Source organism: Populus trichocarpa, chromosome 2, assembly GCF_000002775.5.
Source record: "Populus trichocarpa isolate Nisqually-1 chromosome 2, P.trichocarpa_v4.1, whole genome shotgun sequence".
NCBI lineage: Eukaryota > Viridiplantae > Streptophyta > Magnoliopsida > Malpighiales > Salicaceae > Populus > Populus trichocarpa.
This window is the reverse complement of record NC_037286.2, coordinates 73,679-89,847: the sequence shown is the minus strand read 5'-3', so window position 1 is coordinate 89,847 and position 16,169 is coordinate 73,679. Positions and strand designations below refer to the sequence as shown.

Genomic DNA, 16,169 nt, shown 5'->3' with positions numbered 1-16,169 from the left:
CCTCAACCGCCGCCGCCTTGGCATTATCAATTGATCCGTCATTTAGCCAAATTATCAAAGAAAAAGTTCATAACATGCATAGATCTCTTTCTACACATAAATGATGAACATCCACAACATGGCTGCTATTGCTGAACTGATTTTCCAAAAGGAACATATCACAACTTATTGGGGACAAAAGTTGCTTTTTACCACACATAATTAGACATCAAATATTATGACTAATAGTGAAGTGGAAAATTAGGAACAACGGCAATACACTCATCAATCAGAGATATCAGGCCACACCTGAAAGAGCAGCAGGGAAGACAGATTAGGTTAGATCACAGGTTAGACCATGCCACCTATCACATAAACACAAAGAAGAGCGTGACAAAGAAAGCTTTAAATTAATACACAGAGAAAACAACTGGCAGCTTGCTTATTCTCTACTTTCTAGTCATGCCATGCAAAATCTCCTTTGCCTTCTCTTAAGCTTCTTCCCCTCCTGTAGTCAATTTCTGCATCAGAGCTCGATAATCCCAAATGATATTTCCTGCTGGTTTTAGATGATGCCATCTTTGAGAATATGTCATCATCGGTCACAACATGGTTACTGGGTGTACTTGATCCAGAGACATTCCCAGGTTGCCATCTTGATTTAGGGTCTGAGTTTACTAAGAAAAAAAATATCTCTGTGAGAGCATATCTAAAAAATTGGATGTCTTGTACATGGTGAGGTAAATTCAAGAATGCACAACATTAACAATGCACATAAAAGTTTAAAGACGTCATAAAAGTTTAAAGACGTGAGGAGATGGAGGGTGCTCTATTTGTCAAACCAAATTTTTTTTTTGAAAAGTGAAAACACATACCCGCACGCAGAGGTTGTTGAGAAAAGCAAAATGTACAAAGATTGCAACATTTTAGGTTATCTGCCAAGAAAAAACTGTCTCAAGTTGAGCGAGCCAACAGCCTTGACTGATAACGTTCCGATATTATAGAGAAAATCCCTTGCCATGCTCTCTTTCTTATCCACCAAAAATCATAAACTTCCCAATCTTTCTAAGCATCAAGAGCTTTTGCCACCACGTTTATAAGTTTAGAACATCAAATTGAACATAGGAAAAAGGTTTGACTGTTGAGAAAACATAGATTAAAAGTTACTTTGGGAACTTAGATCGCGTCATTGTTCAATGTCACTCTTCTGAGATTCCTTTTTTTTATTTTCTTTGCCCATAATTTCAGAACAAGAAACAAAGAAATGCAGATAAAGTTAAAGAATTCACCTTCATATCTATCAGACGTGACAGGCACTTCACAGCATACTACCCGGTCAGCAAGATCTGATTTCAATTTAAGGCTATTCTGTTTTGGCAAGTTTGCATTTGCTTTTTGACCCTCATTCAGTAATGAAGCTTCCATACTTTCTTCCATGGTAGGTTTGGCTGAAGTAAAAGGAGTCATGCTAAATGTGTCCTCCATTACATCAGAAATCTCTACATATTGAGGAGTAGTGATTATCTCATCAGCGCTGAACCCAAACGATGCTCTGTAAGCTTCTAATTCTTCTGCATCTTGCTTGGGACTTTTATTATGCCTGTTCTGGTGTCCATTTCCACTAGCAGGGTAAACATCCGAATCCTTGGAAACACTTAACCTCCCACCAGTATTTGGATCATGGTCCAGATAGAATCGTGCAAATGTAGCAGGACAGAAGAAATTTGAATCATGTGACACCATGGAGGCACCAGTAGTCTCGTGCCCAAAAAGCCTGCCAGATCCACTCCTTGAATATTTTCCATTTTGAGGAGAAACTGAAGGACCCCACTCCCGGGGAAAACCACGTTCAGGAAAAGACGCTGATAAACAGTCACCTGAAGTCCTAGAAATTGGTGATAGGAGACTGCTGGCAGGACTTCCAGGATAGAGAGAATATGTTGATTGAAGATCAGATGCAACAATGTAATTGTTCTTTTCAGCGCCTTTGAGATCCCTAGATGATGTGAGGAATTGAGCAAAAGGAACGTCTGGGGAAGATGGCGTAGTTAAGTGAGCCAACTCTGGTGGGGGTGTAAGAGGAGCAGTAGACGGCTCTGTTGTGAAGGTTGAGAAAACGGGAGGAGAAACCAGTTGTGTTTCGTGAGCATAAGGTCCAGTGGCATACATTGTGGATGAAGGACCCCCAGGTGAGTTGGCAGATAATGAAAGGAAGCAGCTAGGAGACTGAGCAGTAGATGGGAGAGCAGAATTTGTAAATGACGCTGGTGAAGACGGGGGAGCTAGAAGTGATGGAGCTAGTGCTGTAGCTTGATTGGTTAGCCCAACAGGTTGAGGTCCATTTGGCTGGGCTGCTGATGCATTGCCCTCAGGAATTCGAGATGCAGGCACAATACGCTTTCCACCTTTTTGCACGCTGAAACAAGACAATGCTCCCCAGCATCCTCCCCATCTCTTGCGCTGCTCAACATAGCTCAACATAGCGAAACAATTATAAGTAGATGACAAATTGCTCATGAAAAGGGAAAATCCAATCCAAATGTTAGAAAATTAGTGACAAGAAATCAAGAGCTAGCGTGTGTAATTTAGATTTTACAAGGAAAATTCAAACCATTATAGATATAGAATCACCTTGTGCATAGTATTTAATACTAAATGGACACAAAAAAATATTCTAGCGTGATCCAATTCTGTTAATGCATTATTATCCAGAAAAATAAAAGTTGATCTGGAACACAATAAAAGCAATTAGTAGATAAGAGGATTCTTATAATCAGATCTGTGCTGCTTCTTTTTTTATTTGATTTATATGAATTTCAATTTCCAATTTATTTCCTCACTTAAGAAGTAATAATAAATAAATGATTAAGATAATATTACAGATCTATCTATCCATCCATCTGAGGAAGGGAGGAAGAGATTGAAACAAAAAGGAAGGCCGCAGAGGGCAAATAAGATAGGTAAGAGGCATCAGATCCAGATCTGGAGGACATGTATGTACGTATGTATGTATCTACTAGAAATAGAAATTGAAAGATAAACGTACCTGTTCCTGCTGCTGCTGCTGAGGGAATCTATTCTGCTCCGACCCCATAACCGAGTCTGATAGATTGATAACCCACACTCACTCGCTACTACTGCTTGCAGCCTTGTCTTGAACTCTACACAACACAGTACTACTACTTCTTCTTCAAGCTGCCATAGATTTGCTTTTTTATCGCTCTGCCGTGCCCAGTCCAGCTCTCTTTACCTTTCCATTATGGCCCAAACATCCCACTTTCTCTCTTGGCATTGCATTGGCTCATGTTCTCATCTAAAAAACAAACGCCATCTTGAATTTGGATCAGGTTTCGATTTTCACACGCCAACAGATATCTACTAATCATTTGTCACTCAACACTCCCTCACAACGTCAGAAACTCTGCGAATTTGGGTCATAAAACTGGAAACATGCAAATTTTATCAATCCAGCTCACAACGGTCCTTTGTTGTCAGTAAATCTGTGAGCCTTGTAGCATGGTTTCTGCTTTGCTTGATCTTTAGTTTTCCTTTTCTTTTATACTAGATTTTGGCTTCGACACTAACCAGAGGCTTCTCAAAATTTTCACTACAAGGATGAATGGATTACAATAAATAATACGGCGTCACAGCTTAAAGACTACAGTTGCTTACAAAAAGCAGAAACAATTAAGAGGCCAGATTTGCACATCTGCCATCATAGAGGCAATCACTTGCATACACCGGTCTACCGAAGGCTACGAACCAAACCCCCCATTGCATCACACTTTTCTCCTTTTGTTCTTTCTTCTTTTTTACGATTCAAACAAACTGGATGTCACACGGTTAATTCACCCCTCTCTTTTTTATGATATTGAAAAGGACCACCGAGTAGAGCAAGGTATTTTTACGTGTTTTGCTCCGATTAGTAACTTCAAAACGATGTTGTTTCAGCGGGTACAAAAGCCATCACCACTATCGAACACATTAGTATTAAACACATGTTATCGAATGTCAAGAGAAACTTTCAATTCTCATATCAATCCTAAATAACCCAACTTCCAATACGTAGCTTATAATAGTTATTTATATAAATGGTTAGCTTTCTTAATAAATTTTTTGCCCATTATTCAGTTCATTTGCCAACACGGAATCTTTCAAAAATCCAATAGAAACATGATTCGAGCTTGGAAGCCAGCGAGAAAAGCACGCATCTTCTATTGCTGCAAAGGCTCATTATTTATTAACACACCCTCCTCCTTTGTCCGGGCTTGGGACCGGCTGTGGTGTGCATTACAAACCATGAAACAACACAGGCGGAGTTACTCTTATGCAACTGAAATAGGCAACATACTCTTGATGATCAAACAGATTAAAGTATTTTAAAATCTCTCTTTTTATCAATAAATGGCACGCATACCAAATGGAGGTTCGAACCAAAGCACTCCATTTGGTGAAAGTACTATCCACCTAGGCACCAACCTTCCTTTGCTTTGTTAGAGCGCTTATTTCCTAGTGCAGTGAGGCAAAGAAAATGGTCATTTCAATCTCCACCCCCACCCCCACCCCCCCCAAAAAAAAAAAAAAAAAAAAAAACAAGGAAAACCTTTAGCCAATCCTAACACGTTTGGATTGAGATTTGAGTGAATTGAGTTTGGTTTAAAGACAGATTAAGCAACCCCCGCACTTTTAACACTTTTCATTGATTTATTATAAAATGTACATGTATATATAGCAAGTTTCACCGTGATTCAAGTGTTTTGAAATTAGCAATTGCCATTTTGTCGGTACCTTCCATATCTGCACAAAACCAATACAGTGGGCAACGGCGTTAGCATCTATACAACGATGGAAGCAGACATGACATACCAGGGGGCATAAGGAAACCTCCGCCCCACCTCAGCGGCGACAATGAATCTTTACCTGATGCACTCCTGCAGCCAAAAAGAAATCGAAGGAAAAAGATGAACAATTAAACAGTCGCACCAATTAAATACCCAAGATAAGCTGTTGTGTGAAACTATCATATACCCAAGGCTCAAATAGAAAATCAAACAACCAAATTAACGTGGCATGTTGGTCATCAACATTCCTATGGGATTGGGTTTTGGCACATACTCCCCCAGCTTTTAACCGCATGCTTTCTCTTCAAATTCTGACCAACAAATCCTAAAGAATTTTTTTCCTTTGTTTCAGCCACCTTCAGCCCTATGAGATGTGCCATTACCTGGTCAATATTATGGACCTCTCATCAAGGCGTGACTTTAAAATATTTAGCTGTTGTAATCTAAAAGCTAGACTGCTAGAATGGCGTCAGTTTTTATTTCACAACTTCGCTAACCAAAGCATAGGATGATAGGCTTTAGTCAGTGCCAAAGAAATGGCTATCACAGGATTTAAAATATCGGTGAAACAACACTGTTGCAAAAAGTTTTAGCAAAATAGCTGATTCCAAAATGCAATATATGAAGAAGTCTGCAATTGAAAAACACAACATTAAATAAATATTGCATTTTGGAGGATTTAATTTCATGACAGGATAAATTATCGAGCTTCAAAACAGCGACATCCATGATTGTCATGATTAGGCTATTTCACCAATTATTTTTCAAAATATACTATTCTAACAATATTTTTATTTTACTTTGCTAGTTTAAAAAAAATCCAAAGAAATCACAATGAAAGTAAGACTAAAAACCGTTCCATCATGCAGCAGAATTCATGTCAGCCCTAAAAATGGCTGGCTCACAAGTATTGAAATGACAGCAAAAATGTTGAGATCCATGGCCTTGTAAAAGTTTTTTACCAACTGCTTGACAGCTAGCCCATAATTACCGAGTCCCTCCTGTAGTCAATATTTGGTTTAATAGGTGTAAGCACCACATGCTCCAAAATTCTTCAGTTCCTCTAATTTAATTTTGAGACACAAAAACATGTTAGAGTTGCAAGGGTGAAGCAGCCATCACCAACTATCACTATCAACAGAATCAAAAACTAAATTTATTAATAAGTTTCATCACATATATTAGTTTTTCCCTGTACTGAATAAATAAGGAAATAATGCATGTCTGTACAACACAAATCAATACTCCAAAAATGTTATGTGCAAAAACAATAAATTGATTTGGAGTTTCTAAGAGGAGAAACTCATCTGCAGCAGAGAGAGATCTACAAGAATGCACAGGTCATTAATTCATCTTCGAAGAGTAGGGGGAAAATTCAACATAGAATGATCATCACAATCACATCGTCCAGCTTTTATCAATGCCTAGATTCACAGCCTGGAACAACATAATAATTGCATTAATGATTTGAATGCAAAAAAATAGTCCTCCAATCAATTGCTAAACCAAACAGAAAATTAACCAATTCTCAGTGTCAACTGATGATGTAGAGATGATAGAACTCAACATGCCTTAGTAATTCATTGCTACAGAAAAAAAAAATGCTTAAAAGTGATATTATTGGACAGTGAACTTCATTTGTGAAGTGGTTATTACAGGTAACACTTCTCCCAACAGATCCCGCCACTGGGAAAATAGTAAACAAGTAGGGAGTTTCTACATGAGACCCACTATGTAAAAAGCCCATTAAAGATTATCTATGCCCAACTAGAGGCCCACTTTTTAAGTCATCGGCAGACTGGATACATTATTTTGGGTAGTGAAGAAAATTCACACTTCTCTTCAAGCTTATCCCCCACCTCCCTTGTCTCAAAAACACATCCACCCACCCCTTCCTCCACACTGATATATAAATTGGTAGTCCATTTAATTTAGCGAACCACACTCTCTGCTTATATTGCCAAGTTCACCACCAGAACTGTAATCTACTGGATTCAAGATTACTGCTCAGGTTAAGACACGGACTCACTAATCACAGATATGAAATGTGTTATAATTATATCAGTTACTACAAAAATGGCAGAGGCATTTTTAACATGAGATTGTCTGAGACACTCTAGCACAAAGTTGACAGCTTCACACATAGGTGAACTTCAGATTTCAGTTCTTTTTATTTATAAAGAAAACATTGTCTGGAAACAAATGATACCGCATGAAGCAAATGAAATAGCATTAATGAGCAAACAAGTCAAATGTTTAATCCATTTACAAAGCTATAATCATATTCCAGGTTTTGATTCCAAGCAGACAAGAATAAAAGAATGTGGGTATAAATGTAAGCTACATCGTAAAAACACCTCTGAATTATAGGTTGTTATGATTAACACCACCTTATTATTATTATTATTATTATTATTTAAGAGGCCAAGCTATAAGATGTTTACCCCTTCTATAGATTCCATCCAATTTAGCCATTAAAAGTCACATGCAGCATGTTTTTCTAAACAATCACCGAGAAGTCATAAAAAAACAATAGAGGGTTGATTCTTGATGATAATTCATCATATTGTAAGAGAGTTTTATCATAATATTGGTCGAGGTTGATTCATTAAGGATTTTTTAAAGATATTTTGAGATTTTATAAGGAAACATGTGCAACCTGAGTTATTCAATGGAAAAAAATGGGTAGGAGTCAGTCAAAACAGCCAACAATTCAGAGGATAAAATCAGCAAAAACAAAAAAATGATAATTCAAGAGTGTCAACAAAAAAGAGCTGTGTGAAAGACCAATTAACCGATAAATGTATGAATATATGTGTTTGCACCATCCCATGCTTATGTTAATAGTGTTCATAGGTATATCTCCAAACCTTTTACTTTTTTCCTTTTGCCATTGGGAAATGTACACATACGCAACCCTTCCCAGTTGCTTGTCCTGAAATCCAGACTTCATCCTCTAATAGCACTTGGAACCAAGGGATATGCCATTGTGCCTTAATGAAATGCATAAAACATTGTCTTGTTTTCACGCTAGCTTTAAGAATTTTCACATATTAACTTCCCATCTCTAAGCTAGATTCACACAATGCATACTCCAGGTATTACATGTAACATTCTAAGCTATTATGGATCCCAATATTAGTTCATTAAACAGACAAAGATGCCAAGGAAAAATGGTAAAGTGGTTGATAAGTGATGGAAGCACTATAAAATATTCAACACTAAGTGATCAGTGATTAGAAACATACAATTGAAGATAAACCGTGCCAATGTTCACTGCTGCTGGTCTGCACCCATCTCATCAGAACACCAAACAAATCTTTCAAGCAGCAGTTTATGAACAAACCCAGCTCTTCCAAACGCATCAAACTACAAGAAAAAAAAACCAATTGCTAAATTCTCTGTTGCTAGAAGATAAAACAAAATAGCTAAATAAAATTTCCACATTCCAGTTTTGAAAGGAAAATTAGTAAATTAAGAAATCATTCCAGGTGAAGGGGAAAAAAAGGAGGACGAGAAGCTAAATCAAATCAATTTAGTTGAATGAAATATATATGCATTGAAAAATAACGTACCTATATTCTGATCCTGTCAACCATACAAGGTGAGAGACAACTCTAAAATACAGCCTACAAAATATTGAACATAAACTATAAGAGATAGGAAGGCAATGAACAAAATCCATGTCTTGTCACAATAAATAATAAAAATGACAGTCACCATAATTGGCATCTCAGAATACTTCCTAATTCAATGATCCACGACACCTGAACAAAAATATTTCTTGAATTAGATGCAAGATCAAACTTGAAAAACAGTGCAAACAAGATAACAAAGATAAAAGTCATCCACAGCCACTTACTTCCTAGAACCACAGTTGCAAGGTATCTTTTTATCCTCCAGAGGAAATTTGTAATTGTAAGTAATTTCTTCACCAGCAGCTATATAACGTTTTGCATAAATGAAAATTTTTTTCTGACCTTCAACGCTTATAACCTTGGTGTAGCAGTTCGGCTATAAAAGAAAGTCAATTCAATTATAAGAATCAAGAAATAACATCAATTTCAGTAAATGGAATCATTTGCATGATAATATATGTACCTACCTCGCAAGAATGGTTTATAAATCTTGCAATCCCACCACGTTTTGTGGCATCAACCTACACAATTTAGGAAGGGCATACAAATGTAACATGCTTGCGCTCACAGCTTATAACAAACATCATAAAATAAAATGCAATGGTGATAAAAGCAGGTCACTGTTGCCCTCCAATCCCAATATCAACTTTGTGGTTTGCATACAAGTATATAATTCAATAGAAGGCCCACATACCAGAAATAAATTGAAGCACAATTTTGCTACAGTAAAATAACACCAAAACATGCCTTGCAAAGAGACCATCCAACTCCAATCAGGATTTCAAAATTTGGGATCAACACTTGAGATGAAAAAATTAGGAAAGGAAACGGTGAAAAGGTTCTGTGCATCCATATGTACAGAGTTGAGACACCAGAAAAACAAACCCACCCTAAACACGAGCCCAGACAGCAGTCCATGTATATGAGCACTGCTGGGGAGAAAAACAAAGCTAAAGGAAAACTCTGGGGTTGAGCAGATTAGGGATAAGGGGAAAGAGGGCAATTCTTGTTAAAAAGCAGCCTTAAACAAAATAATGAATTTGAAATTTGGTAGCAAAAAATGCAGAAGACATAACATTGATCTACTGACCACGTAACCATCATCAAGTCTAAAAAGATAACTGCTGCCAATTCCCATCTTCTCATAAAGTCTTTCACGTATATCAGATATCTGTGTAAAGTATAAACACAATAAAAGGGCATCAATGGAATGAGAAAAAAATAGCAAAAGAGAATGAATAATTAAAAGCTTGTAGCAATGGGGGAAAGGTTTAGGAATTACAGCTATATTATGTAACACACTGCAACCAGCATATAAACTTACTTGTGGACGAATCAGTTCGCCGACATATTCAATTACAAAGTCCTCAGCCTCAATTGACTCTAGAGCAACAAGACCCCAGTCATGTATCTTGCTTCGCTGGAAACATAAACGCTTTTTTCTTGCCTAAAAAGAAATGTGCAATAATTATTATTTGACAAAACATAAAATTGGCAGTTCCTAGACAAATTAGCAGTTCCTGGACAAGCTTCATTTTTCAATCACCTTCAACTGTGTTGCTTTCAAAAGGTCAACACCTTCTGCAGCAGCAAGAAGATTGCGAAGCTTCACCCTGTTAGTCCTTGCAGAAAGGACCTTGCCATTTGACAGCTGAGATGCATATGCCTCTGAACCTGAATACTTGGCATGAATGCACCGCACTCCCCTAACACGAGCTCTTTCAGCAGGACTAGCTTTAACTGACCATGCATGCCATTCCCAACCATTAATTGAAGACCGTGCACAACCATCAGATCTAGGGCAGGGAATTAACATCCTGGATTTACTGGACTTTGTCTTCCGTGCTGTAAACTGTCCAGTTGCTGTTTGCTTATTAGCACCATTTTCTACTTTAAGAATCTTCATAGGATGTGACACAGATCCACCGTTTACTGTGCTTTTCCTTTTCAACTTTGACACCTTAGTTGCTGTACATAAGAAAACATGATCAGACTTTGTCTTCCGTGCCATAACCTGTCCAGTTGCTGCTTGCTTGTTAACATCATTTTCTACTTTAAGAATCTTCATTGGGTGTGACACAGATCCACCATCTACTGTGCTTTTCCTTTTTGAATTTGACACCTTTGTTGCTGTACACAAGAAAACACAATCAACAAGAAATAAAGAAATAAAAGGTTTTATGCTCACCAAAACAACATCACATCATTTCTTACAGTTTAGAGTCTTCTTAGAACATTCAGTAGTCCCTGATTTCTTAATTCCAGCATCACGGCCATTGCAATCAATAAGCCCAACCACATCCCTAGAAGTCTTTATGGAATCTTTGGCATCTTTATCATCTGGATATTAAAGATTAAATAGGTAACGGAAAAATTACATGACTTCATGGTTATAACATTTACAACGAAATAGAAAATTATAAGAAAAAAGCAATACCATTAACTGCTCGTGCAATCTTCATTACTTTCCGACGACTAATATTTTTGGGCAATGATTGATCCCTTTTTAAGGTGCTTTTGACAGCGGCTTTTGAAGGCCCAACATTAACAGATGATTCAGCAATAGTGGCTTTCAAAGGCCTAGCATTAACAGATGATTCAGCAATAGTGGCTTTCAAAGGCTTAGCATCAACAGATGAAGCCTGGCCCTTCTTCTTAGGAGTCTTTACAGGTTGAACCACTACATTCTCAGAAACATCGCTAAGAACATCCTGCTTTCTTGACTTCTCCACAGGCTGTTTCAGTAATCCAGAATCAACTGTAGTAGTAGAATGAGAAGATGAGCCCAACTTCTTTCCCACCAACTTTCTCTTCCGATGATACGTGTATTTACCTGAAACCAATGACAGTACTGAAGAGTCTGGGCTGTGAAATTTGTTCGACCCCTCTGTGAATTTGAATGCTCCTTCCTAAAAATTTTACAACAGAATTAAGCATTAATTCAAACATTAAAATGCAACCAACAACTATGTGTAGATGTAAAACTGAATTATTCACCTAATGAAAGAAAAGTTAAAATTAATAAATCCATACCTCATTGATACCAGGTTCAGTATGCTTTTCTGAAGAGCAGCATAATCTAGGAGATCGATGAAGAATTTCATCGACAAAGATTGATTTCCAAACATTAAGTACATCATCATGCAGCTTCTGCATGCACATTGCAATGGTGACATAGGCCCCAACCTTGGGAGTCAATTTGAGTGATTTTGAAGGTCGGAATTTATTTATAGCGGAAGGGAATAGAGCAGTATCTTTGAATCCAGGTGGTGGTGGCCCATCAATGTTTTCATCATCAATTGCATTGACAACAGATGGACGTAATCTTTTAAAAGCAATTGCCAGAAAATTGGATATTTCATTCTCAGATTGAAATGGAAAAAAAGATTTTTGCACTTGTAGTGAGCTTTGAGGTTTGCTGGAAAACATTATCTCAGCAGGAATTTGGTTTGAATCAATCATCTTCTCATCTTTCATTTCTATAGAACCATACTCACTTGCCTGGCTGGATGGAATAGAAAAGTCAAAAATTTCCTGCAGCAGAAGAAAAGAGCATAACCAATAGAGATAAAGCTGCAAATTGACAGCCACAGTCAACTTCCTTTTATTTTCTTTAGCAGCAACGGGAAAAAATAAAGAAAGCACAATAATCTTACAGTTACCTCATTTAATCTCTTATCCTCTGAAAAATTAACTAATTTCTTCACTTTCTCTTTCACAAGAATTTCAACATACTCTAACAAAGACACCTTTGTGGACTTATGCAGCTCATATGCTACGCTTTCTAAGATGCATTTCATGTCATCATCTGGACAATCTTTAAACGATAGGCTATTCTGTTCGCAAGGCTCCTGCCCCACATGTGCACATGAAGATGTAATAGATGATGGCACAGTATGGTCTGATTTAGTTTTGAGAAGCTCAAAACCAGGAGGGCAGTCGACACTGCTAGCAGGAGATTCTTGGCCAGAAAAATACTGTAAAACCATTTAAAACTCTAATTCAGCAATTTTCTGTACATGGAACAAGGAAAAAAGAACTCTGAATAAACTCCCTACATACAGTTTCACTGGGTAATTCTTCAATCTTCATGCACAAATATGGATGATGGAACCAAAGTTTGCTCTTTCTCCAGGAAATTGTATACTCTGCTATGGTATCATAAAAGACAGCATTCCACATGACTTCCATGCAATAATCAGAAAGACATCTACAAATAACAGCGTAAGACCCCCAGAAATCATCAGCATTTCCAACAGATTTTGTACTTCTGGGTAATTGCACGGACAACTCATCAGCCCATGTCTGATCAGAGATATAATTGCAAGCAGCAGCATCACACTCAGGAGTAGAAAAAATCATCCTCTCACTGGCAGATTGAGACTACAAAAAAATATGATGTTAGTGAGATTAGGATATGAAGAGGCACGAAGAAATTCAAGCATGTGTAAAATCCCTAGAATTTCTAAGCAATACCATTTTACCGTCCACAGAACAAGTTTTGGCAGCCTGATTATCAAGCATAAGATATCTCTCTGCTCTCTTTGTGCGAACAAACTCTGAAATGACATTGCAGATTATCTCATCTAATGCAAATCTACGAGCAGCTTTCAATATTCCGGAGTGCAATTGACTGGAAACTTCTTCAGAAATTACAGATATGAAACTTTGAGATGAGCCAGTTTCAGTGGTGGCATCGGTCATGGAGAAAGATTCAGGTTTATCCATTCTCCAAGCATTCATAATAGATAGCAGAGGAAGGGGTCTAAACTTATTCTGAGCATGATATATCTGCCAAATGAGATGCATGGTGAAGGTTAAAATACAAGTAAACTATGTTATGTGGTGAGAAGCACAGTTCAACAGTCTGAGGCAACTGCTTACCATTAATGAATCTTTAAGATACCCGTACTGATACCAAGAATAAAGCTCCAGAAGAGAATGTGGCCCATGCTTCCTCCCATCATCGTCCTTGAATAGCCAACAGGAATCTTCACCTGACTGGAAAAAAAGAAGAATCAGAGGCATTTTCAGAGGTGGAAGTGAGCTGAAAAGGAACAGGGAGGGAAAGATATAGGAGAGAGGAATGACCCCAAACCCATCTGGAAAAGAAAAAAAACATTGCAGTACCACAAGTGAAACTGGTGTGACATAGTCGGCTGCTTCAGAGTTGGAGATCGGTTGGTTGAAGCTGTAAGTATGGTTACGAACACGGGAATCAGATATGGATTCTATATCTGGATGAGCAGAGACTGGAGCAGCATACTGAACGCCTTCTTGCCTATGTGCTGCCAAATCTGTAGGGTGATTTGTAGGCATAGTTGTGCCTGAAGTACCCAAACAAAGATATGTAAAACCAGTGGAAACATGATCAGGAAACTGCTTGAAGTAGTTGAGAGGAACGGGATTGATCAATATCCCATTTGCAATGGGATACACAGGAAGATCCTCAGGCAGGAAACCAGTAGATAATCCCTCGTAAAGCTGTTGCTGGATGTAAGGACCACACATTTGTCCATTTTCATTAAGGTACATCCATCCACTAACAAAAGCAGGTGGTGAGTGGCCAGAACAATTCTCTCCCCCGTATGAAGCTCCGCCAGTATTAGGCATACCTTCACTATTTCCATTGGACTTGCAACTCATCTCTGGTATGGAACTAGAACTAAATATTTTCATCATCAATGAAGCAGCAACAAGGCAGAGAGGTTGGAGCGGCATTAAGTAGCGTAGACAGGGTTAGATAAAGAAAAATCAAGAAACAGAAAAAAAGAAAGAGATTGGGAGAGGTAGGAGAGAATTGTAATACCCATTGAATGAGCATTCTTCTGCGCTACTCATCACCGTGAATGTGTGGTCATCACAGTTACCAGTGGAGATATATGCATCTTGTTGTTCTTGGCGCTGAAAATCTGAAATCTTCAACCTCTTTCTAGAGGAGAAAGAAAAATAATCATCTTCTTCCTGAAAGCGGGGTGTTGAGGAGACCATAGTTCTCCGTTGACCTCCCCTCGCCTGGATTAGGAAAAAAAACTAATCAGTTTAGACAATACAAATTGATCCAAAAAAAAAAGAACGAAAACGGATGGATGATCAGCGATCCAGCGTGCAATTAAAAATTAATTAGGGTTGAAAACTGAAATTGTACACGGAGAACGACCGAAAGAACACGAAAAGTATTGTGTGCTCTGACGATCGCAATTCTTGATCTTCGTGAAAAACAAAATCATCTCTTAACGTAATCTAATAATGACCGAAAGAATCGTCGACACACGAAAGATAAATAACCTAATTAAGCTTAAGCCGGCGTGACGTTTACCTGGTGGTGCTGCCGTGGCTCCAAGGCGATTAGGGTTAAGCGACCGGGTGATAAAGAGGATCTTCTCAATCACACACGCCGGCTTTAGGCTTTAGCAACAGCAGCCAGCCTTTTATTTACTTATTTTTTCTTTATTACTATTATTATCACAGACTTTGCATCAGTCCAGCTCCAACTTCCGTATTTATATTTCTTTATTGGCGTCGTCAAGCCATGGTTTTTTCTTTTTTCTTTAAGAATTACCAGTTTGATAGGGCTATTGCAGTCCCCTGAAATTTTATTTTAATTATTTTATTTGAAAGTAAATAAATTTTAAAATATCAAAAAATAAAATAAAATAATACAAGAAATTGAGAAGATTCGGTTAAGGCAAGTACAGACACGCATGCTACACTAACTAAAATAAAACTAGTCATATCACCAGCTCTTCTCTAAGAATTTTTTTATAGCAAAATTATATATATATATATATATAATCAAATAATTAAAAAATTATTTATATGAATAAATAAATAAAAAATCAATAACTAAAACTCAAAATAAAATTTTAAAAATAATAAGAGAGTTGTAAATCAAGATATTTAATCTTGAAAGACAGAATATATACTTAATTTATTTATTAAAATATTTTTTATTTTAGCAAATAATAATAGAAATAGAGACATAAATTAAATTGATCGAATAAAATAAAAGGAGAAAATAACATCAAGAAAGCTGTAAGTATTAGAAATATTATCTGAGAATAATTTTTTATTTTCAAAACTAAAGTTTATCCATACAAAAAATTAAAAAAAATATAGATAAATAAGAAAAACTCTTTAAATTTGAATACATAATTAAAAAAAATCATTATTTAAAATAGAATTTCCAAATAAAATGAAAGAGAGAGAGAGGGGACACTAAATTAAATATAAATTAAAGAAATAGAGAAAATAAAACATAAGAAAATCATTAATTAAAAATAGAAAAGAAAAGGCACTAATGGGCCTAGCCCATTTTGTCATGACCCGCGTGACTGGGCCTTCAATTATTATTATTTTGGCAACTAGGCCCGCCCCAAATATTTTTGGAAAAAAAAATCGAACGACGTGTTGCCTGTTGAGGCAAATAATACGTCGTTTAATTTGCCCAAATTCCGGCCGTTGGAAAATTAGTCCTTAAGTTTTTTAAATTAAAAATCCATTTTTCAACCATCTTGTGACCCAAAACACCTATAAAAATATTGTAGAAACCATGATAAACCTATTTATGATATCAAAAAATCATCTCAAAAAACAAAATCAACCCAAATCTAAAAATCAACCCGAATCCAAAAATCAACCCGAATTCAAATTTGTTTTTTTACAAACTTTAAAAGTAAAAAAAAAAAACACATAGTATGAACTCTCCTCA

At 36.9% G+C, this 16,169-nt stretch overlaps 2 protein-coding genes across 11 annotated transcripts; both read right to left on the bottom strand.

The window, feature by feature from the left end:
• Positions 1–201: 201 nt before the first annotated feature.
• Positions 202–4,307, bottom strand: LOC7471730 (uncharacterized protein At1g76660). 7 transcript variants are annotated; one of them, XM_024594336.2, is made up of 4 exons: positions 3,026–4,307; positions 1,269–2,439; positions 855–914; positions 202–656 (listed from the first exon to the last, which is right to left on the bottom strand). In XM_024594336.2, the coding sequence occupies exons 1-4, from the start codon at positions 3,071–3,073 to the stop codon at positions 436–438; spliced, it is 1,500 nt and encodes a 499-aa protein (XP_024450104.1). In that variant the 5' UTR covers positions 3,074–4,307; the 3' UTR covers positions 202–435. The 7 variants fall into 7 exon arrangements, with proteins under 7 accessions (XP_024450104.1, XP_024450106.1, XP_052306121.1 ...); XM_024594338.2 differs by lacking the exon at positions 855–914 and having other exon boundaries at positions 3,026–4,306; XM_052450161.1 differs by lacking the exon at positions 3,026–4,307 and having other exon boundaries at positions 1,269–3,009.
• A 339-nt stretch (positions 4,308–4,646) lies between these two features.
• LOC7474532 (histone-lysine N-methyltransferase ATXR7) lies at positions 4,647–15,004 on the bottom strand. Of its 4 annotated transcripts, XM_024594840.2 has the most exons (20): positions 14,778–15,004; positions 14,268–14,473; positions 13,589–14,123; positions 13,343–13,459; positions 12,935–13,249; positions 12,521–12,841; positions 12,121–12,435; positions 11,492–11,992; positions 10,896–11,367; positions 10,673–10,798; positions 10,005–10,588; positions 9,783–9,905; positions 9,549–9,629; positions 8,926–8,979; positions 8,801–8,834; positions 8,683–8,708; positions 8,541–8,587; positions 8,396–8,449; positions 8,069–8,189; positions 4,647–6,257 (listed from the first exon to the last, which is right to left on the bottom strand). In XM_024594840.2, exons 2-16 carry the CDS (start codon positions 14,447–14,449, stop codon positions 8,686–8,688), a joined length of 3,783 nt encoding a protein of 1,260 aa, XP_024450608.1. In that variant the 5' UTR covers positions 14,450–14,473; positions 14,778–15,004; the 3' UTR covers positions 4,647–6,257; positions 8,069–8,189; positions 8,396–8,449; positions 8,541–8,587; positions 8,683–8,685. The 4 variants fall into 4 exon arrangements, with proteins under 4 accessions (XP_024450608.1, XP_052306377.1, XP_024450598.1 ...); XM_052450417.1 differs by lacking the exon at positions 8,396–8,449; XM_024594830.2 differs by having other exon boundaries at positions 8,683–8,834; positions 14,778–15,003.
• Between the last annotated feature and the right edge of the window lie 1,165 nt (positions 15,005–16,169).

Excerpts from the sequence above, each read along its gene's own strand:
- LOC7471730 (XM_052450161.1), bottom strand. The coding sequence starts at position 2,496 with ATGAGCAATTTGTCATCTACTTATAATTGTTTCGCTATGTTGAGCTAT. Across the intron at positions 915-1,268 it reads CACGTCTGATAGATATGAAG|ATAACCTAAAATGTTGCAAT; the intron begins GTGAATTCTTTA and ends TTTTCTTGGCAG. Across the intron at positions 657-854 it reads TCAACAACCTCTGCGTGCGG|TAAACTCAGACCCTAAATCA; the intron begins GTATGTGTTTTC and ends TTTTTTTCTTAG.
- LOC7474532 (XM_024594830.2), bottom strand. The coding sequence starts at position 14,449 with ATGGTCTCCTCAACACCCCGCTTTCAGGAAGAAGATGATTATTTTTCT. Across the intron at positions 14,124-14,267 it reads GAAGAATGCTCATTCAATGG|TTCTAGTTCCATACCAGAGA; the intron begins GTATTACAATTC and ends GAAAATATTTAG. Across the intron at positions 13,460-13,588 it reads TCACACCAGTTTCACTTGTG|TCAGGTGAAGATTCCTGTTG; the intron begins GTACTGCAATGT and ends CTTTTTTTCCAG.